The sequence below is a fragment of the Hemicordylus capensis genome, chromosome 1 (genome assembly GCF_027244095.1).
Source record: "Hemicordylus capensis ecotype Gifberg chromosome 1, rHemCap1.1.pri, whole genome shotgun sequence".
Taxonomy (NCBI): Eukaryota; Metazoa; Chordata; class Lepidosauria; order Squamata; family Cordylidae; genus Hemicordylus; species Hemicordylus capensis.
The window spans coordinates 303,232,347-303,257,175 of record NC_069657.1 but is presented as its reverse complement, the minus strand read 5'-3'; the positions used below and the strand labels follow the sequence as shown (position 1 = coordinate 303,257,175).

General features: G+C 43.1%; 1 protein-coding gene across 9 annotated transcripts in view; it reads right to left on the bottom strand.

Moving 5' to 3' along the window:
* ADGRB3 (adhesion G protein-coupled receptor B3) overlaps positions 1-24,829 on the bottom strand; it is a 668,379-nt gene that overhangs the window by 374,642 nt on the left and 268,908 nt on the right. For all 9 annotated transcript variants that reach the window (XM_053286711.1, XM_053286709.1, XM_053286712.1 and 6 more), the window contains one exon: positions 9,269-9,463. In XM_053286711.1, coding sequence (XP_053142686.1) covers positions 9,269-9,463 — 195 coding nt within the window. The remainder of the gene's footprint in view (positions 1-9,268; positions 9,464-24,829) is intronic.

Here is a 24,829-nt window from a genome sequence, read left to right as displayed (position 1 = left end):
GGAAGCCCACAGGCAAGAGCTGAGGGCAGAGGCAGTCCTACTCTTGAATTTCAAGCTGAAGTTCAGGGCCTCCACAGCCCCTGAGGGCCTCCAAATCCTCTTAAGTCTGTCCCTGGTGGTGTGATCGCCCAGGCAAGCATGATGATGCTTAATTTAAGAACATAAGAACAGCCATGCTGGATCAGGCCCAAGGCCCATCTAGGCCAGCCTCCTGTTTCACACAATGGCCCACCAGATGCTGTTGGAAGCCTACAGGCAGGAGTTGAGGGCATGCCCTCTCTCCTGCTGTTACTCCCCTGCAACTGGTACACAGAGGCATCTTGCCTCTGAGGCTAGTGGTGGCTTATAGCCCTCAGACTAGTAGTCTGTCTTCCATGAATTTATCTAAACCCCTCTTACAGCCATCCGGCTGTCACCACATCCTGTGGCCATGAATTCCATAGGTTAATTATGCATTGTGTGACAAAGTATTTCCTTTTGTTGGTCCTAAATTTCTTGGTAATCAGTTTCATGGGATGACCCCTGGTTCTAGTGTTATGCAAGAAGGAGAAAAATTTCTCTTTCTCCTCTTTCTCCACACCATGCATGATTTTATAGACCTCTATCATGTCTCCCCTCAGTCTTTTTTCTAAACAAAGAAGCCCCAGGTGCTGAAGCCTTAACTCATAAGCAAGGTGCTCTAGGCCCCTGATCATCTTGGTTGCCTTCTTCTGCACCTTTTCTAGTTCTACAATGTCCTTCTTGTGATATGGTGACCAGAACTGTATGCAGTACTCCAGATGTGGCTGCACCATAGTTTTGTATAAAGGCACTATAATATTAGCAGTTATATTTTTATTCCCCTTCCTAATGATTTCAAGCATGGAATTGGCCTTTATCACAGTTACTACTATGAACATTTCAATGTCGAAAAGTTTTGCACATCCCTAGTTTACATTGTCCTAGTATAACTAGAGGCACAAATGTTATCTTCTAGAGCAGACTGAATGTTTACAACAAGGAAACATAGAAGAGACCTGATACTCATTGCATAAAAATGTTTGACAGCAGTTAAATGAAATTTCTATAAGAGGTTCTAAACAGATTTCAACATGCAATTAAAGTTGAAATCTGAAACACTGACAATAAATATAAACTTTATATTATGCATATATAATAATACATTTATTATATGTAAGCAAGCCCGTACAACTTTGGGTCAGGGATGTTTTGAGTAGTTGCCCAACATTACAGGAGGGCTGAAGTTGTGCAGCCCTGCTTTAAGGTGTGTTGGATGGGTTGCAGAATGAAGAGTACATTTAATTTTTTTCATTGTTCAAAGGCTGACAACAGCCTGTAAAGACCACTGGAGCAAATTCAGGGGGAAAGGAGAAGGTTCTGACTTACACAGATCTTTCCCCCCTCATATACCTCAGAGGCATCATTTTTTGTTTCACTTTCTTTACTGTTGTCTTTTCATTACAATTATTTATTGTCCTAACAAGCATTGGCATGATTTTCTAATCAGAATCAAGCATTTTTGAAAAAATTAAGAAACCCATTGAATTTCTGCTCTTCTTTCTAGCCATGTAACAGAAATTTCTCATTTAGGTTTTGATGCAGGAGGTGTGTTCAGGACAAATTACCCTGATGTGCATCCTTTTTTGTGATTATGCCCAGAATGTCATTAAAAAGGATGGAAAGAACTAGCATCCGCCCTATCTGGATCTCGTCAGTTAATGACTGTAGAGCTGACTTAAAGCAACCTTTGTTCTATTTTCTTTAACACTAATTAGGATGTGGTTTCATCTGATCAAAGTACCCAGGATTCATGGCTTGGAATTAATGGTGTGGTCATTGTTATGTTTGCTTTTGTTGCAATGGAACTGCTGGGATCATTCTGAATCAGTACATTTGAGTTTAGGACAGGGATGTACTGCCAGCTATCTCTCCGTTCACAAAGCTATTAATTATACTGGTCTTGCAATGATGTGGTGCTTGTATTGCAGGCAGCTAAAGGGTGTCAATTTCCTCTTGTCAAATATTACCTGTAATAATGCAAATATGTGCTTAATTCTAGTCATTTACACAATATGGCTCAGAAGCAGAATCAGGTTATGGGGAACACATAGATGTCAGACTAATTGGAATCATGACTCCCTATTTTCCCTCTATTAGACACTGTATTCATGGGCCCAGAATCTAATCCATGTTATTTTAAAAGATGTGGGTTTTTAGCATTCTTTTGTTTGGCAAGAAGCTGTGTAAGTACAACTCATTTGCTAAAAAACACTTGAAATATGCAAAACTCTCAGTGGTGTTTTTAAGCATGAATAACTTGGCAACAGAACTGCATGTACTACGTACATAATTCTCTGTATTATTCATGCTGAATTATCAGCCTAAAGAACTAATTTCATGTAAAATAAAGGGATCAAAAATTTAATTAGTTCCAATACTTGTTTAATTGAGCTTCTCTCTGTGGTGATTTACTGTCTTATAAAAAGAGATGTGTGAAATCTTTCCCTTTATTTCCACAGAGTGTTTCACTTTTCTAGGCTGTGCTCTCAGATGTCCATAGAAACTCTGCGGTATATCTCAGATACCTTGCTTTTTGGAACTAGGAACCTAAGTTTGAATCTGCATTAGAATGCATATCCAAATACAGATATTTCCCTTTACTCTGAATGTGGTACAAATCCAGATGCAGTTATATTCAGAGGCATATCTAGGGAAAATAGTGCCTAGGGCAAGCACTGAAACTGTGCCCCCTGTCCAAACATCTGACACCCATCTTTCAGATAACTTTACTATAATATCAGCTGAAAAATATAAGTCAAGCTCACTAATCTTTTAAAATTTCAAAAACTATTTAGCAGTGGACTTAGCAAGACCAAAAATTGCTGGAAAACTAAAAATTTCAGTATGCTGGGGCTCATGAAATACCCAAATACTATGTGGAGGTGTACTTAGAAAACTAAACAGAAGTGCCTATCTAATTCTTTACTATGCATTGTAGCATCACTATTATATAAGTTTTAAAAATAAATGGAGAATTTGGCTTTTCCCAGATACTCTGAAAATATTTAAAGGATATGCAGAATAAACTGTGTCACTGCTTGGAATATATTCTAGTATTTCAGAAAGACAGTTAAAATGAGAGAAAGAGAGCAAGAAACTCCCAGTGGGCCTTAATACTAAGGATTTCACACTGATTCAAAGACAAACTCACCATTAATAGCCATATTGTTAAGACACCACATTTAACTCACTTATCATAAGAAGCAAAGTAAGAGCAAATGAATACAATCCTAGCTCATAAGCTTCAGCTCAGTATTCACAAGCCTTGATTCTCTGTACATAGTGCCAAATTGAATATGTATACAGTGACTTATATTATATTAAAAAATTTTTTTAACCTGTAGCCCCTTTGGGGCACTTCCTATAGGCTGTGGGAGGGGGGTCTGCAAAGGTTACCTCTCCCACCGCTGGCCTCTAGGGCCTCGCAGAGACCATGTGAGCATGTGCAGTGGCCATTTTAAAAAATAATTGTGTGTTTTTTTAAAAAATGGCTGAAAACAAAATGGCCACCACGCATGCTCAAATGGCCTCTGCAAAGCCTGACATGGCCTAGGGCCTCTCAGAGGCCATTTGAGCATGTGCAGTGGCCATTTTGTTTTTAGTGGCCATTTTTTAAAAAAAAATTTTAAAAAAAATTTGCGCCCCCTTCAAGTGGCACCCAGGGCACGTGCCCTGGCTGCCCTATCCTAGATACACCCCTGGTTATATTCTTTGTTTTCATTGGGATATGCATCTGTTAAGGAATGAGGCTTGAACCTCCTCTTTTTGTGGCACAGATTTCTGTATTGAATATGTATTTGCTTACTCCTTAGGTTGTGTGTTAAAAAAGCTGTGCAGGGGTCAGAAGTTCACAGCTTCTGTTCTACAGTTTGGTTTGGAGAGGAGAAGAGTTGTACTGGAGTTTGGAGGGAAGAGAGGTTTTGATTTGATTGGATCTGTTTTAAAACAAAGGAGGGAACTTGAGTTGTTTTGATAGGTTTGTTTAGGAAAAAACTAGAGTGGAAACGGAGGCTTGACTGCAACAGAAAGTTAGTTCAAGTGAAGGAGTTCAAGGAGTGCAAGTTCCAGTTGGAGTGGAAGCTGGAGTCTTGGAGAGCAAGGAGAGAAAAGTTGAGAAGAGCTACTGAAATTTGAGCTGAGAAATCACTGGGAATGTTGAGCTGAAACTCTCTAAAGAACTGAATCATCCTCAGTGTAGCAAAAGGTTCAGTCTGGAATTGAACCACCAGAACTGGATAGAAAGAGCAAATCTTAAGGCTGAGAAAGCCAGGCTCTCTGCAGAAGCTGACTAGAGGTAATTATAGGAAGACTTCTGGTAAGGACTCTGAATCAGGGCACTGTATTAGGTGCAGGTAAGTTTGGATGCATTTTTCAAGTATTTTATTTGTTCTTTATGCTCATTTGGCTGCTGTTTCTTTGTACTAACATTTCAAAAAGAACTACTGTTTAGAATTGAACTGCTTAAAGTAAAAAATTATCTTTTTAACAATTTAACAAACTATTTTCCCCACCCCACTCATAGATGCCTTTCCACCCTACCTAGCTTTGAAGGAAACAGAGGTTTGGAAGGCTCATTTACTAGATACAGCCAGAAAAAATACAAAAGTCTCCTTGGTGGCAGTGGCAAAGCTTAAGATCATGGGACTGGTTGAGACCAGGCCATGACGGCATCCAATGTAGAATACTGTCATTTACTTTCAGTGGAATATGCAACCAGATGCAAATACTGTCCTTTGCTTTCAATGGGATGTGCTTTCAAATGCAGTTCCCAGTCAGTATACACCCAGCTAGCTTGCATAACGGTTTGTGCACCCATCCAACAATAATTTCCCTCACCAATGGAAAGTAAATTGGATTGGCTCGGACAAAAGGTGAGTTTGGGATAATTGTGTGCACCACTGGAATTACAATGGGAGGCACCCAGACCTTCAGCAGAACACTGCTCTATCACTGGAAGCTCCTGTGAATAGAAGGAGAATTGCACTCATGCAAGGGGCCCTTGCATGAGTGCAACTCTCCTTCTGTTCATGGATGGAGCTTCCGATGATTAAACAGGGAGCCGCTGCCTCCGACTGTTTGCAACAGAAATTGAGTGTGCCTGATTACCATGGCATTCCCTCTGCCTTATATGGAAACTTATATGGATTGTGACTATTACATTATACAAAGAGCATCTTGATCATCTGAATTAATTAATATGACCCCCATAAACTACTGATAGCTAAGAGTTAGCAATAAATAATACTGATAATACCCCCCATAAATATAATTTCAGTTTATTTCTATCCAAGAGATGTAGATGTTTCAGAAGCCATTTAGGTAAATGATATTGTGTGATTACCTATCTCAGTAGCACTATGTCTGGGGTGGATGATAAGTGGTGCACAGAGCCTTTTAATGCAGACTTTTACCCCTCAGGCAGCTCCCAGTTCATACATTAGCATATGCTGTATGTGCACAATCCCTTGTGCATACATAAAAGGACTCGCTGGATTACAACCTAAATATGCATTACATATTAGTCACAGAGCGATTTATGAATGATCATTTAGCATTTCATTTCGAAAATGATTCACCACGCTTTTTTCCTAATGTACACCTGAATTTTGTGATAAAAATTAATTACCAATAAATCATCTGGGATCCCAGCCAAGATTTTATTTTGATGAATTTCACGCATTTTAGACAGGACAGAATACTATTCTGGAATAGGCAACAACATTCCTGGCTCTGACTTTGTTTTAATTGAACTTCAAGCAAATTCCAGAGTTTAATATATCATATATGCTACACATCAGTGCTGCAATTATCTGGATTGCACAATCAATGCCAGAAAGTCATACCATTCAGATATGAGTTAATGTTACATATGCTTATAGAGCAAGTCTGCAACTCAACTGGAGCTGGTTCTATGGCATAATGAGAACCCAATGAGAAGAATGTGTCTGTCTGGTACCTTTAAACACATGTTTTATAGTGACTGCTCCTTCACTGGAAGACTGGAGAATGGTGTCCATGATGCTGGAAGGAGGGGTATTGAGAACACTAGAGCTTTCCCACACAGGGCTTCCAGCTCTTGGAGTATCCAATGAGGGAAGCCACTTCAAATGAAACTCACAGCATTAGGGAAGCAACACCTCCTCTTGGTACTGCAAATTTTCTTTTGTGTAGGTTCACACACAGCTTGCTTCTGTGTTTTCCTTGTGGCCAATGGCTTCCTAGAGCAGGCGGGACACCATGCCTCCCTTTCCCCCAAGGGTTTAGTAACTAAAACACCCTCTTGATCTGGCTCTGTTGAAGTACGTACACACACACACACACACACACACACACACACACACACACACTCTTCTGCTTAATTGGTTTGTGGATCAGACTGCCTGTTAGCCATCAGCCTTGGCTTTCCATCCCTTCACCGGCCACAGCCCCAACACACACACACACACACACACACACACACACACACCCAGCATGTGCCAGCCCTCTTACAGCATCGCCTCTGTTTTTGCAGCCCCAGATGGATGGCATGCAAGGAAATGCTCATTTTCTCAAAAGACTGCAAATCCTCCTCCCATATCCCCCCTCCCCACCAAAAAAAAAGTTCAAAGAGCAAAAAGTCTGAAAACAGGGGTTTTCACTCTTTGCCTCAGGGTCGAGAGGCAAAGCAGCTAGAAAGCTTTGGGGTTTTTTGCATTCCATAGGCCTGACTTAATCTTACTGTGTTTCCCCGAAAATAAGACAGTGTCTTATATTAATTTTAGCCCCCAAAAATGCACTAGGGCAATTAGCGGTACATCAGAAATTACTGCTAGGTCTTACTTTCGGGGTAGGTCTTACTTTCGGGGTAGGTCTTACTTTCGGGGTAGGGGAAACATGTAAATGTAAAGACTAATGTCAGTGCCTTGCAGCAGATTTTCCAGGAAACTTCCCTGAAAACCAGCATATTAAAAACTCGGCAATAAACTGGGATGAGGTGAAATCCAGCCAGAAAAGCCCAATTTGTGAGTGGGGTGCTTCCAAAGACATTGAACTGACCTCCAGCTGTAGTGAGAACACACAGCCTCCCTTCTGGGGGAGATTTGGGGTAAAGCCCCTGTGTGAGAAAGCTCCTGGTGACCTGGTTAGCATGAAGAGAAGGATTACATGGCTGAAAGGATGGCAAAAGATTTTGTAGACAAAACAGAAAGGGATGGACAGGAGTAAGGGAAGCTTTAAACTAGTTCAGACATAATGGTTTGGTGATCCATTCTGGGTACATGTCCTCCCTCTCTTGCATGCTCTAATTAACTCCCTGACTTTTATTACCTACTCATGTTTGCCCTCCAAACCAGAACTGGAAACCATTCCCTTGAGGATCTGAGAATGCCTTGTGTGAGCAGAAGGTCCCTGCCATTCATGCAAAGTGTCACTTGATTTCTGACAATTCCCTGTCATTGCAGTTCCTGCATACTATCCCACAGCATTCTTGAGGGTCCCGTGGTCCTCAAGAGTAGCCTATGGGATGGGGTTTAAAGGGGCTGTAGTGAGGAGGGGGGCAAGGAAGATGTGTTGTGCGAGTGGGATTCCTCAGGATCCAGGTCCATGAAGTGGGTTTCTCAGTATTGGTCTGGAGGGCAAGTGCAAACCATAGCTTACCTCCTCAGATGTAATGGCAAACTGTGGTTTGCTTGAAACTAAAAGGGAGAGAATTGAGTATGCAAAAAATAAGGAAATGTGCAAGACTAAGGATGAGAAACCATGGTTTTGCCATTATATCTGAACCAGCCCATTACAGATGGATGTCTGTGTCTGTGTATGAATACTGGCAGATGTGGTATAGGACTCCATATCCTCTGAATGGGCCCAACTTAAACTGTTATATGTAACAGGAAACAATGGATGCAGAATTTCCAGTCTGGTCGATACATGAACTAGCTCTTAGTAATCCAGTGAACTAGTACAGATTTGAACCTGACTCTTCTAGGTGCATTTAAAAAAAAAACCCTCCATCATTTATCACCAGTTTGTTTCTTCCTTGGTTCCTTGAACATCTCCTCAGCTTGACCTCTGTCATGTTCCTGACCTTCCCCCATCACTTTTCCCCTTGATTGCTTGGTGTGTTCCTGACCTTCGCTAACCAGTTTGTCCTCTGATTCCTGACTGTCTGCTCAGCTTGACCTCTGTCATGCTCAATATCTTTGGCTACCAGTTTGTCTCCTGATTCCTGATGGTTTGCTTTGTTCAACCTCTGGCTACTGGTTGAACTAATTTCCTGGATTTTCCAGTCCAGGCCTCTAGCTTTGTGTCACCTAGTGGCCACTGCCCATTACTCAGCTCTGACACTCTTGGATTTCATGGCCATTTGACCTCACTGTTTACATACCACCAACCAACTTAAAAATATGTATGCCTGCCAACTAAGATATCACTTGGTGCATCTGACTGCAGTGGACTGTAGTCCATGAAAGCTTATGCTAAAATGAATATATCAGTCTTCAAGAGGCCACAAGACTCTTTGTTGGTTTTGCTGCAACAGGATAACATGGTTACCCCTCTGGAAGTATTATCAATTTTGCATCTCTAGCCCCACAATATGCAATTTGCCACCTGGGAAGAAACAGATAACAGTAAGCACTGAGTAATCTATGGACATTAATGTATTATGAACGGATGGGAATTACTTTATTATGATCACAGAAAGCTGCCTTATACTGAGTCAGATCCTTGGCCCATATTGACTGCTAGTTCTAGCAGCAGCTCACAGAGATCTCAGGTAGTTATGCTGCTACCAAATAACCTTTTATATTGATGAGATAGGGACTGAACTGGGGACACTCTGCATGCAAAACATCTTTTCTCCCACTCTGTTATGGGTCATAGGAACATAGGAAGTTGCCATATACTGAGTCAGGCCATAGGTCTATCTTGCTCAGTATTGTCTACCCAGACTGGCAGCGGCTTCTCCAAGGTTGCAGGCAGGAATCTCTCCCAGCCCTATCTTGGAAATGCCAGGGAGGGAACTTGGAACCTTCTGCTCTTCAGAGAGTGGCTCCATCCCTTGAGGGGAATATCTGACAGTGCTCACACATCAAGTCTCCCATTCAAATGCAACCAAGGCAGACTTTGCTTAGCTAAAGGGACAAAGTCATGCTTGCTACCACAAGACCAGCTCTCCTTCCCACAAGTCCATCCATACTGTTTTATTACTCTGTTCTACCATTTCACATACCTGAACACCATCTGATGCAGGGATGTAGCTTGCTCTTTTAAATGTATCTGTAACGTTTCTGAGGATTTCGACAGAAACCAAGAGATCCCCTGCGTAAAAGTTTTTCCTCTGAGTTAAGTCCAGAAGGGTCTTTGTCACCTGGGACATTCCTTCACCTGCCAGTGTCCTCTGCCCTTTTGCAAGATGTTCTTTAATCTGTGAAAGTGAAAACAGGGAGATGATGATTAGAACCCATTTATCGAAATATTCTAAGAACTTGCCACCAAATGAACGGAACATATACTGTGATCACATTCGAGAAAAATGGGAACAATCTGCATTCTAGCTGTGCTGAAACACTGTAGGTTTTGTATAGAATATCATGACATACATTTAGGGAAAATAAGGCAGCTAGTTAGTGGTTTCTTTCTGCAAAGAAATATGCTGGGCTGGAGGGAACTACTGAATTGGGGAATCTGGAAGCATGTTATTAAAAAAGCAGCTGCAGTCTTTATACTTGGCTTTCATATATATTTTCTATGGAATCTTCAGACACGTTACATTGCTGAACTACATAAATAACCACTTTATGAGAGCAATCTGCATTCCATTCAAGTCACTGGCAAAACATTGATTTATAGGTTTTTTGTATTATCATGCCTTGGAGATAGGAGATTCTCTGTGAAAAGCCTATCACAATAGAATGCTTCAGGCTCATTATGTTTTTGAGCAATTTACCCCCAAAGAAGAAGAATGTCCCAAAAACGTTGGAACTGATTTGAGCACAGCATAATATAACTATGATTTACATGAATGGTTTTGCAGGAAATGAAGCCCCTGTGATCTTCATAGGATCAATTAATATGCTTCTCTTTCTCTTTTTATGTTTCTCAGAACTTATTTAAATTATGTGGCCTAATCTCTTGCAAATGTGGTAGGTACAAAAGGAACCTGCTTTAGGGAATGATCTTGGGCTGGGTTGCTGATGTTATGCCCGACTGTCATGTGTCAGTTTTATACATAAATATCAATAAGACATTGAGGCTGTTCTCACGGGCAGCCAAACCCAAGGTAGGGAAGCCCAGCCTGGTTTAGGCTGCATGTGAGAATCACTGGGATCGGGCCCGATCATGGTGGGGCAGTGCCGCCTAGCCCAGGTTTTTAGCCCAGCCGTTAGCCAAGGATGAAGGGATGAATGCGGCCATAGTCTTGTGTGGCAAGACTTGGGGGTCAGGTCTTCTCTGAAGTCACACCTGCGCTTTGGAACATACTCCCTGCTGAGATATGAGAGCTGACATTCTTGGTGGCCTTTTTTCTGTCACCTTTCCCCCGTCAGGCTTATTTTAATTGTCATTAATTTATTTTAAATGGTTTTAATTGTATCTCTTTGTATACCACCTTGAGATCTAATAACTGGCAGTATATAAATGTACTAAATAAATAAGTAAAAATATTAAAGAAGTGACAACCCGTTCCCCAAAATGAGGAAATGAGGAAAGATAAAGGGGCTCAACGACATACATACAGCAGCAGCAGAATTGGAAACAATTTGTATTGCGTACCACTTCTGAAAAAGCACTTTCAACTTCTTTTTTTATAAATACCTATAATTGCAAAGAGAGGCTTCTGTGTATGGACAGTGAGGGAGCATTCCAAAATGGAAACTAGGAGTGGCAAGAAGGGGCGCCTACATACTGAGAGTACAGAAGGCCCTCGTGTGGAGTGCCGGGATCGGGAGGGATCCCAGCGCTCCTGCGCAGCCTAACTCCATTTTGTAACCTGGCCTTTAGCCGAGGTTAAGGGCACAAGAGTGCTCTTAACGTGGCTGCTGGGATCGTGTGTGTGCTTGGGGTGCTTGTAGCTTGAGCGCACACAGAGACGGGTCCTAGAGCAGCTATCTCCTGGGGGATTTCCCCAATGCTTCGTGCATTGTGGGATATCTGGAGGCCGGGACGCATTGTCCTGGCCTCTGGAGATCTGTGCTGCTTGGTGCAGCAGGGATCGTCTGGGAGCATGCTCCACACTCCAGGCAACATTTGTTTGATCATCAGGGGTGGGCGGGCAGGGAAGGTAGGTGAAACCCTTCCTTCCCAGCTGCCTGGTAGGTCGTGCAAATACTCCTGGTATATTATTCTTTTAGTTAAAAGTGTAAAATGTGTTAAAACGTTGTACAGATGAACAAGTGTCCTTGAAACACTGGGCAGGTTCAGACAACCTGCTGCAAGTAAGGTGGGGGGAACCAGAAGTTCCTGGTGAGTGAATGCTCCTGGCACAAGCCAGTCTTTCAGCTTATTTGCTTGTTGTCCAAACTCACCAGTGTAGAGTCACCAACGTCAGATTCCCTCTCAGCACCTGACAACTGTAACCTACATTTGAAGCTAGGCGGATTAAGTTGGGTGGTAGAAGGAACACAACATTGGTAACTTGACTGGAAATGAATGGAAGTACCAGCTTGTGCCGGGAGTGCATGCTAGCAAAGAACCTCTGGTTTCAGTCACGTTACTTGAACCCATCTAATGTATATTTTCTAGAATGTCTTGCAAGAGTGACCTTTCTATGAGGTATTGCAAATGTGCCTCTTGCAAGTGTATGGATTAGATTGCTATTGTGCATAGCAGCTGCCCACTCCACATACTGATGGCAAATAACACACTCATCACGCAGTCCATATATTCCAACATACCTGCCAGAAATTAATGAAGCTGCTGAAAATCATTTAGTATGCCTTAGCACAAAGACACTTTTAGGATGATTTCGAAAAAAATAATCTGGGCTTAGTCAGGAATGGATGGCCCTATAGTTGGCTTCTCTTTGGGCTGCAGCAGCCAAGAAGTGAGCCCTGAGATATTGTATTCAAGATGATTGACTATTGAAACTAGCAGTTAATATCTGGTTAATTAGTGGTTAATTTCCACAGAGACCCCTCAAAAGTATCAATTAAACTCTAGTTGTGGTTGCCCCTGCTCAGTGTCAAAGAGCAATGTGTTATCTTCCACACAGCTTTCCAGTGCCCAAGAAAGTTGCTCTGCTTGACAATGTTGTTCTTTCTATGTGAAGGTCAGCTTTTAGTAATCTTATGAGCAGAGTTATTAAGATACAGTTTATGAGCCACGAAATGGTGGGATGAAGCAGCTGTAAAAAGCAGCACTTCAGTTGCCATCTCTCTCTTGCAGCGTACACAATAGGTATGTAAATTGAAAATATCTTTCAATACTTAGTGGACATTGATTCGGGATCCATAGAAGTATTCAAAGTAAAGTTGAAAGCTAAAATGCAGTAAACAGCTACTTCATTTCCAGTTACTATAGCTACCAAAAATCAGAGCAGGCTAATATAGTATGAAAAGGTTCTACAGGATTTTCATGCAGATGGATTGTGAGCCTTTCTAAATGAGAGGCTTTGTTGCAGTAGGATCAGTGGGTCTGCGCACTTAATTTTATCCAAAGTGTCTGTGGGCTGTGTAAACACTCAGTTTTTCCCTACTGTTTTTTGTACATTTTCCTGTAGAGACAACTCAATCTTCTGCATTAAAAAATGCTGGTTTAATGAGCCCTCTGTCCACCACAGTACTACCGCCTTTCCTCTCCGCCCACCGTGGCTACCTTCTGTTGCCACCCACAGGCAGTGTTGCATGCACACTATAGGCAGTTTGAGCAAACAAATAAGAATACTTGTTTTAACTTGCATTTACTTTTATTTCCCTTGTGTCACTTGCATCTTTCAGTTTGCATCTTCAGTTCACCCAAGTCTTTAAAAAACAATACCACCAAAACACTTCCCAGCTGAAGTGCTCCTCCAAGTCCAGAAAGAAAGAAAAAATAAAGGAAGTGAGGCTCACATTGCCTTCTCAGTGTGCTGGTTTTATTCTCATCCCCTTTAGCATGGGCGTAGCTGGGGGGCTGTTTCTCCTCTCCTCCTATGCTGCTGATGTGGAGTCGCTTCCCCCATTACCACAATCTTTCCTCCGCCATGTTCCTTTCTCTGCCCCGCTTCCAGAGGTGCACCTAAGTAATTTTGGAGCCTGGACCTAAAGGCCTTTGGAGGCCCCCTTGTTGCAAGTTAAGCATCATTTTTTAACACATAGGTTCTTGAGGGCACAAACCAAACCACCCAGGACAGACTAAAGAAGATTTGGGGGTCTCCAGGGGGTGTGGAGGCCCTGGACTTCAGCTGTGAAGTCCGGGGTAAGAGCACCTCTACCCGCTTCTCCCTCGCCCTCCATTGCAGAGGCTGGGCGTGCGCTGGCCATATTCCTCCCACCTACATCTTCCTGGCTGGCTGAGAAGAAACGTGCAGAGGCTGCCTCACTCAGTCTCTCCACGGCATAGGCCGGTGGGATGGTTCCCTTTTCTCTCTGCATCCTGCCAGAATGAAGCAAGTATTCCACTGGCTAGAGAGGGCGAGGGGGCTGCCACGCATTCCTTTCCAGCAGCCTGGAAGATGCCGGGGCGGGGGGAGCATGGCTAGCGTGTGGGAGTGCAAGCAATGACCAAGAAAGCAGAAAGGTGTGGGCAAGGGTGAAGAAAACTCTTCCCCTCCTCCCCAAACCCACCCCTTGCTGTCCAGAGAAGGTAATGGCCCCCACCTACACCTCCTGCAGAAACCCATTGACAGTGCCTACATGCTGCAATCTAAACACGCACAAAAGCTCCTCGCACATTGAACACAGCAAAGGGTGGGGGTGTTATTCTAACTTTTCAATGGATTTAAGGTTATTCATGGTAGAAAAGTGTGGAATGGCGTGGATGTTATTTATATGGACAACAACATTCGCCGTGGAAATCAGCACTGAAGCTGCCTAGAAAGGCTCTGTGAATGCTGTAGCATTACTGAACTGTTTTACTTTTGTGGTGGTACATCTTTCATTAATAATTTAGTCTGGAGCTGGTCCCCCAGATAAAGGACACATCCCTCCAAAGCAAAATGAGACAAGTGGCCCCTTGTCATCACTGAAACCTTTCAAATGACATCAAATATTGTGTAGGGAGGGGCAACTCCCACTCCTATGTAGAAGAAGCAGCCCGTTTCCCAGCTGGCACAGGGAGGTTGGGTGCTGGATGCAGCCTGCCAGTCAGCCATTCCTGAAATACCTCCCAGCTTCCATCTGCTGGTTATGCTGTGCTCAGTGTGTGCAGTGACCTTTATGGAGCTCTCACACTCCAGAAGGCCCAAAGTGACAAAAGGAATAGTAGATGCAAGGTAACTGGTTGAATACTGTGTAGGGTAGTATTTGTCCTGTTTCTATGGTTTCAAAAACAGGTGCATTATCATAGTCATTCTCATTTATTTTCCTTTTCACTTATATTTCAGGAGCAACACAAAACAGCACCTAATTTAGAAATGTATTTTTCTTAGTTGAATGCTTTTTCTGACCATCTCTGGTCACTGTAATAAGAATAGATAGATAGATAGATAGATGTGTGTGTATGTGTAACACTTTTGGGTTTTTAAAAAAAAGTTGTTTTATGCTTGGAGAAAAATCTACCAAAATGCTAGTATTTTATCAGGCCAAGTTAATGCTCCTCCCTGCCTATGTTCACCGCTGCATCTGACTGGCCACTACTGGAGATGAAATGCTCAACTATATATGGATTTTGATCACACAAGGCAGTTTTTAGTCCTACTGAGTTCTGCCCCTCCCCTATGTACATGTGAGGGGGAAATGTCCCCAGACATCTATTTGTCTGATAAAATTGTCTGGACAGACAACTCTGAAGGATTCCTCCATGTGATTTGGAATCTTAGCCCCCAGGGTTCCAAGTCACATGCATGAATCACTCTGCATTCAGTTTTGCCACTTTCAGACAAATGCCAAATGCACTGAGGGGACATGACAAGTGGGTGTGTTGGCAGGGGGGTGCATGGCTGGCTGACCCATGCCCATGGGAATGGGTCTCCTAAATAGGACTGTTATGCTTGAATGAAGTCAGAGGGCAAGGGAAGGGAGTGGAAGGGGCAAGGCCTGAGGGAAAGGGGCAGAGGAGGCAGCAGTCCAAGGTAATGAAGCAAATGAGACAGCACTAGGCCAAGGAAAGGGAACAGGGAGCACAGTTAGGAAGAGGAGAGTAAACTGGGCTGGCACTTGCCCACTCATTCAGCTAGAGCCCCTGGTTTGGAGCATATTTCCATTCACATCCCCATACTTTGGTGGGCACCTTTGTCATAAATGATGTAAATATAAATGTATACAGCTAGTCACTGTATAGAGGGTGAATACACAGTCAAGGACAGGGCTCTTGCCTGCCATCCCAGTTGAGTGGAAGAGGAATTTTGGCAGTATGGCCTGCCCCTGCCAAATTCCCAGATCTGAACTATTAAAGGCAGAGGAGTCCTGTCGCCTGCTGCATCTAACTGTCCCACTTTAGGGCTAAAAGCACAGTACATGAAAAATAATGCTGCATTTTGAACTCTGGCAATACAGATGGATCAGAGGCTTTTCTCGTGAAACAAAGCATTTCAATATAAAAACAATCTGCAGTGCCCATGCAGTTCTAAACAGTTTTAGAAAATGGATTTGTGAATATTTTATGACCTAATATCATATAATGCTTACCAACCTTTTCTGCTGTGGAAGCTGTTTTATGGATGGGGTTGCTAAAGCACAATGTTTTATGCCCATGGTGCTGGTGCCATTTAGCAACCGTAGCCTCCGCAGATGGGTCAAGTGCAGGAGCAGAGCTTTCCTCTTAGATCGAGGTGCGTCCACTCTAGGTTATGACGGAAAGGGAATGGCACAGCAGCTCTGGGGTTGCTATGACCAGCTTTATGGTCCAGTAACCTGCCCACTTCAACTTTAAGGCACATACGGGCGTTATTCTTTAGCTATACTACTCCTTATTTACATAATTGGTAGTAAAGTACTGGCTGACATCCTAACAAAGCACTTGCATAACTAAGAAAGTTGTGCTAGTGCAGAAAAAATGCATTGTAGCACTACAAAACAGGGATTGGAGGAACTGAACTATAGTGTTCTTGTGCAAATGTTCCCTTTAAAACAAATGAGGTGTGCCACAGGTTATGCAACTGTGACACAAGTGTTAGTATGCTTGTGTTTGCACAACACAAGTCTGGAATGCAAACTCCAAACCAAAATGGGGAGGGCTGGTGATCAAACCTCTCCATTAGGCTCTGCCACTTGCTGCAGCACACAATCGGAGCCTCAGCAAGCGGCAGAGACAAGAGCCAGAGGTGGAAGTCCTCCAGCATCCCACAATGCACCACGACAGGAGCATGGTGCATTGGGGGATCCTCCTGCTGCCATATGTTATTGTCGCCTGTCTTGTGAATACTCAGGCTGCAGGCAGCCTGAGCGTGCACACGACCAGGGTAGAAGACGATAAATATTTATATAGCTCTTTTCAACAAAAGTTCCCAAAGCATAGAGAAATAAGAATTAAAAATGGATGCTTTCAGCCTTCTAACTCAGTAATAGCCTGGGGGTGGGGGAGAAACATGGGCTACCCAGCAGGGCAGTGCCGTGATCAGGCCCGATCCTGGTAGTGGTGTGCACAGAACCGGCACCTGCTGGTTCGAAGGTGGGGGGGGGATCTCTTTAAGGATGGGGGAGGGTGCATTTCCCCCACCGGCGCTGCCTTTTAAAATGGTCCAGTGGGGCAGCAGCATGCCTCCTTGCTGCCCCAGTGCCTCCTCGGACCAGAAGTGAGCTGCTGCGCATGCACATGCTCTTGCTCAGCAGCAACTTCTGGTCACTTCCAGTCCAATGAGGCACCAGGGTGGCAAGGAGGTACGCAGCCGTCCCGCCGGACTGTTTTAAAAGGCAGTGCTGATGGGGGGAAATGCAGCGGGAGGGGGTAAGAGCACCCTCCCCCATCCTTAAAGAGATCCCCCCCCCACCTTCGAACTGGCTGAACCACCGGTCTTCCTAGATCCTGGTGCGCCACATGAGCAGCTCTACCCGGGTAGGGCTGTGCAAGCCCGGGTAGGGCTGCTTGTGTGGACAGCCTCATGGTGTTTCTTTCGTTTGAGACTTTAAGTCAACTTCCCCCATCTCATGCTCCCATGTTCTCCAGATTGAAACCCCCACCCCCAGGACCTGGTATTTTAAAAAAACAAAAACCAGCCATACAATTTAAAATATGATGCAATGTTTAATGTCATATCTAGATTGGCCCTGAATTTCTACTAGGTCAAATAGGTGAACTAAAATGTGTAGATGCATGCTCGCATGTGTGTTCACTTGCTGCATAGTTGCATTGTAGATGATTGATATTATTACCCAAACAACTTCCATTGTAATTTTTTTGGGGGGGGGGGGTGGCAGGGAAGATTGTTATGTTGGAAAGAGGCTTGTGCCTTGAAGTTGCCCATCTGGGAAAGGTTGGTTCTCCCCCCAATGTTCTTGGCATTTTAACAGAGAATTGCTGGCCAGGCAAGTAAAGATTCCAGGACAAAGAGGAATCTGAATGGGCCAACTCAGCCCCACCCTAATGCAATCAGAAGAATCCTCTGCCCCTCATTGAACTGGTACACCCAAGTCCCTTCTGCTTGGTCTCCCTATCAGGTAGCATTGCTTTATCATATTAGCATACATGCCCCCTGCCTTTTGTCACCCAGCAAACCCCCCTTCAGAAGTCTCCTCTGCCTTTGTTTCTCCAGTCACCATAACCCCCATAATTGATCTGAACCCCCTGATCTTAGTGTGCTTTCAGGAACAGGCTTCCTACAAGACACTCTACCCAAGACTCCCCTGGAACTCCCAGCCAAGTGCCTCTTTTTGTGCTGTTCCATGGACCTAAATGGTTTCTGGTCATACCACAAACCAGTCTGTGGCACATGCCATTCCCAAGCCCTGCTTGAAATCTTTGAGCTGGGTGCTCACCAAGCACCCTTGCACTTTTGGGACTTCTTGGACTAGGTGCCAACCTGGTGGCCAAGGACATCAGTGTAGCCCATAAAAGACCTAACTGTGGCATGGAAACCCGATCCCCAGCCTGAGATCTATCCCTCCCCTTTGAGGGTTTTTGTTGGTTCTCAATAGAACAGGAGAGGAATAAACTGATCTGACTATTTTGTTGTCCACTGTCTCAAATATCTTGCAGAGAGACAATTTTTAAAGAGCATAAACAAATAAATAAAATAAGTACCCACAAAACCAGTGTAATACGGTCTCTTCAAGTTGTTCCAGGCTGGTCTCAGGAACAGCTCGCATATTACGCTGGTTTTAAAAGAAAACACCTTCTTCGGTATAGACTCCACCATTTATTAAGACCACCAGGAGAGGTCCACCTACAGCTGCTGCCAGTTCGGCTGGCAGCCACTCAGAGCTGGGCCTTCTCGACAGCCACTCCTGAGATGCGGAGTGTGACTTTGCTGTCTGCCTTTTGGTGAACCCCAACAATGCATTTGTTTAGCCAGGTATTTGGCTATATTTTATTTGTTTTAATGTGCTTTAACCATTTTTGTAATTGTGGCTTTAATTTTGTGTACCGCGTAGACGGCTGAGGTGGTATTAAAATGTATGTATGCATATGTATATTATAGTATTGGGATGTATATTATTTACCTGAAAGAGAAGTACAAATAGAGCAAAAACAGAGGTGGAAAACATGCCTTTATTCTTTACTTTCTCCCTGTGCTTGTTTGACAGGGTTTATATGATGGTTTTAATTACTTCCTCTTAATAATGTAGCTATCTGTGATTAATCCTGCTAACATGGAGATGTTGTGTGAAGAGCTTGGCTGCTACTGCTGCTGTTTAACCATGGGGCATGTCTTTAAGATTTTGCGTGCTCCCTCCATATAATGTAACTTGACAAGAGGACAAGTCAAGAGGAAGAAGAATGAGAATCCTGAAAGGCTTGCTTTTTAAATTTTATGACAGATATTATATCGCCTGAGGTCCTATCTCATGGATTTTTTTTGGGGGGGGGCTGTGTTTTTACTCAAGGAACTAAGGCTTGGGGTTATACAGAGCGAGTGTACTTTAAATGAACTCTAATTTGACATTGCACACGGCACCCCATTTTCACATATATTTCATACATAATGAAATGTAATGTGTGTGGTGTTTGCCATGTTGTGCATTTATATATGTACAACTGCCTAGAGCCTTTGTAGTCAGGCGGTATATAAATAAAATAAATAAATAAATTATAATAAACCTTAAAAAGGCAGCTTCCTAAAATGAAGAGATTAACACTACAGCTGCTGCTTGCTGAATGTTTAACTAACTTCCTGAAGCTAACTGCAATAGACTCTTGCCTTCAAATGCTCATGCCACCATTGTGGTTCGTTTTTAAGGAGCCACAGGACTTGCTCTGTGTTTATATAGTCATATTCATATATACATTCAAACAAACAAACAAACAAACAAACATTCATAAGGCACAGTTCAGTCCACCATAGATTCAAAGGTCCACATGCAGAATATTTCCATAGGTTCAACAGACTCCTATTTTTCCCTTCCTCTACCAATGCAAGTATGCATACAGGCAGAGGAGCAGGCCATGAGGGGGAGGGGAAACTATATTCTCACCTCCCATATCTGGGATCCCCATCCAGCCCTTTTCCTCTGCTCAGTGCAAGATGCTTGAGGTCAGGAGTAAGAGTGACTTGTATCAAACAAGAGCATGGGGGTATCCCTGTAGACCACTGTGTTATATATACACAGCAGAAGAAGCCAACGTTCTACTGAACTTATGGAATTCTTGCATGGAGTTATTTTCAGTATACAAAAAATGCTTAGTTGAGCAGAATATATACAAGATTAAGACATTAATGGGAGTGAAAGGAAGTGCAAAGTTCAAGGAACTTCTGCCTTCACTGGCCATTAAGCAGTAAAAGAATTCCTATATATGGCTAGTTGCAGAAGCCAGTCATTAATTGGATGACACATTTAAAGTTCATCAATGATTATAAAGGGTTATGGTATACAGTTATGAATTTTGCTTCCAACTGTTATTTGAAAATATTTGTTATTGAAATATTAATTGGCATTGATACTACCACAATTAATTGCATACATTTCATTTCTGTGTCCTATGTTCTCAAAGTTAGGCAGATGTTCTCTGGTGGACAGTAGCTGACATCTGGACTAGCATTGTGCTAGCACAACAAGTGGCGTTGTGCATACTTAAGAAGTTTGTGAAGCTGCACAAAGTTGCCATGACCTACAGGTGAAACTCGGAAAATTAGAATATCGTGCAAAAGTCCATTAATTTCAGTAATGCAAATTAAAAGGTGAAACTGATATATGAGACAGACGCATTACATGCAAAGCGAGATAAGTCAAGCCTTAATTTGTTATCATTGTGCTGATCATGGCGTACAGCTCATGAAAACCCCAAATCCACAATCCCAGAAAATTAGAATATTACATGGAACCAAGAAGACAAGGATTGAAGAATAGAACAATATCGGACCTCTGAAAAGTATAAGCATGCATATGTATTCAGTACTTGGTTTGGGCCCCTTTTGCAGCAATTACTGCCTCAATGCGGCGTGGCATGGATGCTATCAGCCTGTGGCACTGATGAGGTGTTATGGAAGACCAGGATGCTTCATTAGCGGCCTTCAGCTCTTCTGCATTGTTTGGTCTCATGTCTCTCATCCTTCTCTTGGCAATGCCCCATAGATTCTCTATAGGGTCAGGTCAGGCAAGTTTGCTGGCCAATCAAGAACAGTACACTGTATACTTTTCAGAGGTCCGATATTGTTCTATTCTACAATCCTTGTCTTCTTGGTTCCATGTAATATTCTAATTTTCTGGGATTGTGGATTTGGGGTTTTCATGAGCTGTACGCCATGATCATCACAATTATAACAAATTAAGGCTTGACTTATCTAGCTTTGCATGTAATGCGTCTGTCTCATATATCAGTTTCACCTTTTAATTTGCATTACTGAAATTAATGGACTTTTGCACGATATTCTAATTTTCCGAGTTTCACCTGTACAATGTTACACAGTCACTAGTGCAGCACCTTCTCTGGCACATAAACTAAGTTGCGCAAAGCATTGTGCAACATGTTATACGACCTGTCAACATTTTCTGCTAAGGCAAGGACTGGTCTGGAATAGACATTTCTTTCTTTTCACAATGTAATGGCACTACATCTTTGCATTTTTGAAACAGAATTGTGCTAGCACAACACTAGTCCGGATGTGGGCCAGCAATTTTATTATTTATTTACTACATTTGTATCCTGCTCTTACTTCAAGGAGCCTGGAGTGGCACACATGTTTATGTTTATCTCCACAACAACATTCTGTGGTAGATTAGGCTGAGAGAGAAGTGACTGGCCCAGAGTCACCCAGTGAGTTTCACGGGGATTTCAACTCTGATCTCCTCCCCTGTCCTAGTCCCACTTTCTAACCATGACACCACATTGGTTCTCTATTTCAGTTTCTACTTTACATTGTATAGCAGAGCCAATGCCATGCAAGACATTGAGGTCAGGAATTTCATTGGCTTGCTTTCTGGTATGCAAACTGTACTTATTTTATACCTCAAATGTTTATGTATAGGTTAGTGAACAGAAGGTGGGATCTTTAAATTTCCACAGTTGCTGTCCTCCTTTCTCTTACCAATACATACAGTACTACAGCAGGTGTTCTAACTCCTGACATGTTCCATTAAGTTCTCCACTGCAGGGGAAAACTTGGCAAAAAAACACTGCTGCAGCATTGGATTAGGAATAGCTCCATGCAACATTAGTCAGTTTTCCCATAGATACACTTGTTTTTCTTGCAGCACCCATGCAGAGTGTGAACAGAAATGCAGCCTTTTAACATCCTTGCACCCGAGCTCGATTGGGCCACAGCCCTATGAAACAGGTACGGGACGAGCATCTGTAACACTTGTGCGCTCCCTGCTAATATGAGTATTTTTACAATGGCAGCACCATTGTAAAAATGCCAGCCCTATTAGGCTTTATCTTGCATGAGAATACTGGCACTAAAGTGTTACAGTGCTTTGCCTCCTTTACATCTTAAGGTCAAACTAGACGTGTGCTGAGAGATCCGCCATCTTTTTATTTACTTCAGAGCTGCTATGGGGAGCTGCTAATTTGCCAGGGAAAGCAGCAATGGGGAGTGGGGGACATCTCACTCTTGGGCTGTTTCTCTGATCAAAATTATCCCTTCGACACCACCAGTAGCCTGGGTGGGGGAGACAGGTACCCAGATTACATCTGTCCTCCCCGCCGGCAAGCGAAGCAAAAGAGTGGGGCTGATTTCAACTAGGGAAACATCACAAGGGAATGTGATTTATCCCCTCCCCTACCTACACTTATTCAGCACTGCTTCATTGATCACATTCGTAATACCTTGTGACTGCTTCCAAGTACAGAGAAAAAAGGCCAGGAGATATCATCGCTCTCCTGCATCACATTTAGATTGGCCTTGACGTATCATCCTGGGGATGGGGCTGTAGCTCAGTGGTAAAGCACCTACTATGCATGTGGAACAGCCCATGTTCAATCCTTGGCACCTCTAGGTAGGGCTGGGAGGGAATCCTGTCTGAAGCCCTGGAGAGCTGCTACCAGTCAATGCAACGAATCCTGAGCTAGACAGACCAATGGTCCGATCCAGTAAAAGGTAGCTCCCTATGTATCTGCTTCATAGGTATCCCAATAACTGCCCCTTGTTTTGCAATCAGAATTAAGCTAACCACATCATATCATGCAAATGTGTCTATAGGATGACATGATTGAATAATTTCACTACTCCTGAGTGTGGATTGTTTGCCCTTAATATTGTCAGCTTACATGTATGTTGTTTGTACATTTGGGGTGTCCTTTTTAGAGCCTACATTCTTTGTCAAAGGCACCACAAAGGTGCAGATAAACAGCTGCAGGAAGCAAAACAAGATGAAGAGATTAACACTCCAGCTGCTGCTTGCTGAATGCTTAACCAACTTCCTGAAGCTAACTGCAATAGACTCTTGCCTTCAAAAGTTCATACCACCATAGTGGTTGGTTTTTAAGGAGCCACAGGACTTGCTCTGTGTTTATATACATAAAGCTTAAATTGGCTTTGAGCCAAGGGCGGAGCCACCACTGAGTGGACGAGTTCAAAGAACCCGGCTGGGAGCCACAGAAGAGCCCTCCAGAGTGCATTCCCAGCCAGTGTTGGTTGGCTGTGTGCATTTATTTCCCTTTCTCTCCCTTGCTGAAGGGAGATGAAGGCAAATAAATGCACTCAGCCAGCAAATTCTGGCTGGGAATGAGCTCTGGAGGACTTGCGCGGGCCCCTCGGCAATTGGGCCATGCCCACATGCGCATGACATCAAGTGCAAGGGGCGTGACTGGTGCGTGCAGCGCACTCACAGCAGGACCGGTGGAGATGGGGCAGAACTGGCCTTCCGTTCCCTGGCTCCACTACTGCTTTGAGCCTCTCTCCTGTATATCTGATTAATGGGCAACATTCCATGCAGTGGGGCATTGATCTTAGGGATCCATTGGGACGGCTGTGCAATGTGAAGGACAGCCCCGACAGCCCCGGCTGTGCAATGTGAAAGACAGGGTAGCTGCCAGGAAATGGCTTCCCGGCAGTTGCATAGTGCAACTTCCTTCAGAAATACTGGTCTTCAGAGAAGCCCAAAATTGGGGGAGTTGTAGCAGGTGTTCAAGCTAAGTCCAGTGGCAGAAATAGAAGTACTTTCTGGGGAGTGGAGGAGGCATCTTATTAATAGTCCAAATGCATTTGAAATAAAGTGAATAAATAATTTCCATCTGATCCTTACAACAAACCATTTACAGGAAGGCACATGTGCTAAAAGAAGCTTTTTATTCCCACCCTCAGAGCAACAATTTCGTTGAGGGACATTCTTGGTGATACGTGGTCCTTGTAACATAATTTGGGGAAAATGAAATCAGCTGTAATGAGCTGCAGCTGAAGTAGATCATTATTCACCACAGAGTTCTTTTGATCAAATTACATTTAATTTCAGCATCTGCAATAATATGAGCAAAAAGTGAACGCAAAATTATGGCATGAGTTTATAAGGTGCATAGAAGGCATTTCTGTAGGAAATATATAGCTTATATAATTTTTTGGATAACCAAAGGCTGGGTGCCTTCATGGCTCCCAGTGTGTTACACTGAGATATACCTTTGTCTGAGAAGAGCTTTCTGTGCTGCAGAAATGCCACATGCCAGTCTGCCCTTACAAGACTCTCAGGAATTCATAGATATTTTAATTTTATTTCAAATTTCCTGTCACCTTGAAGATGTGGAGACAATGGCTCTGTGTGCACCCTGCTATGCGGGGGGAGGCATTTTCTAAGGTTGGATGGCATGCAAGTGAAAACAAATACCATACAATGTATCTCCCTCTATTTTTTTTAAAAAGCAAACAAAGACAAAAACCTTTGCTGCTTCCTGAATTCCAAAACAAAAATGGAAATAAAGAACTACTTCCAAATGCCCAGGGACAACAGAAATTTAAACTGGAATTTTATAGTCCCAGCCAGTTATCCGACCACTGAACTGAACCACTGACACATGGCAAGTGAATGTGAAAACCTGTTTTTATTATGGCTGTGTTCTCACAATATAGCCCATAAATTCTGCAGCTACCCCATTGCCATTATATACCATTCCTGAGTACTAATATAATCTA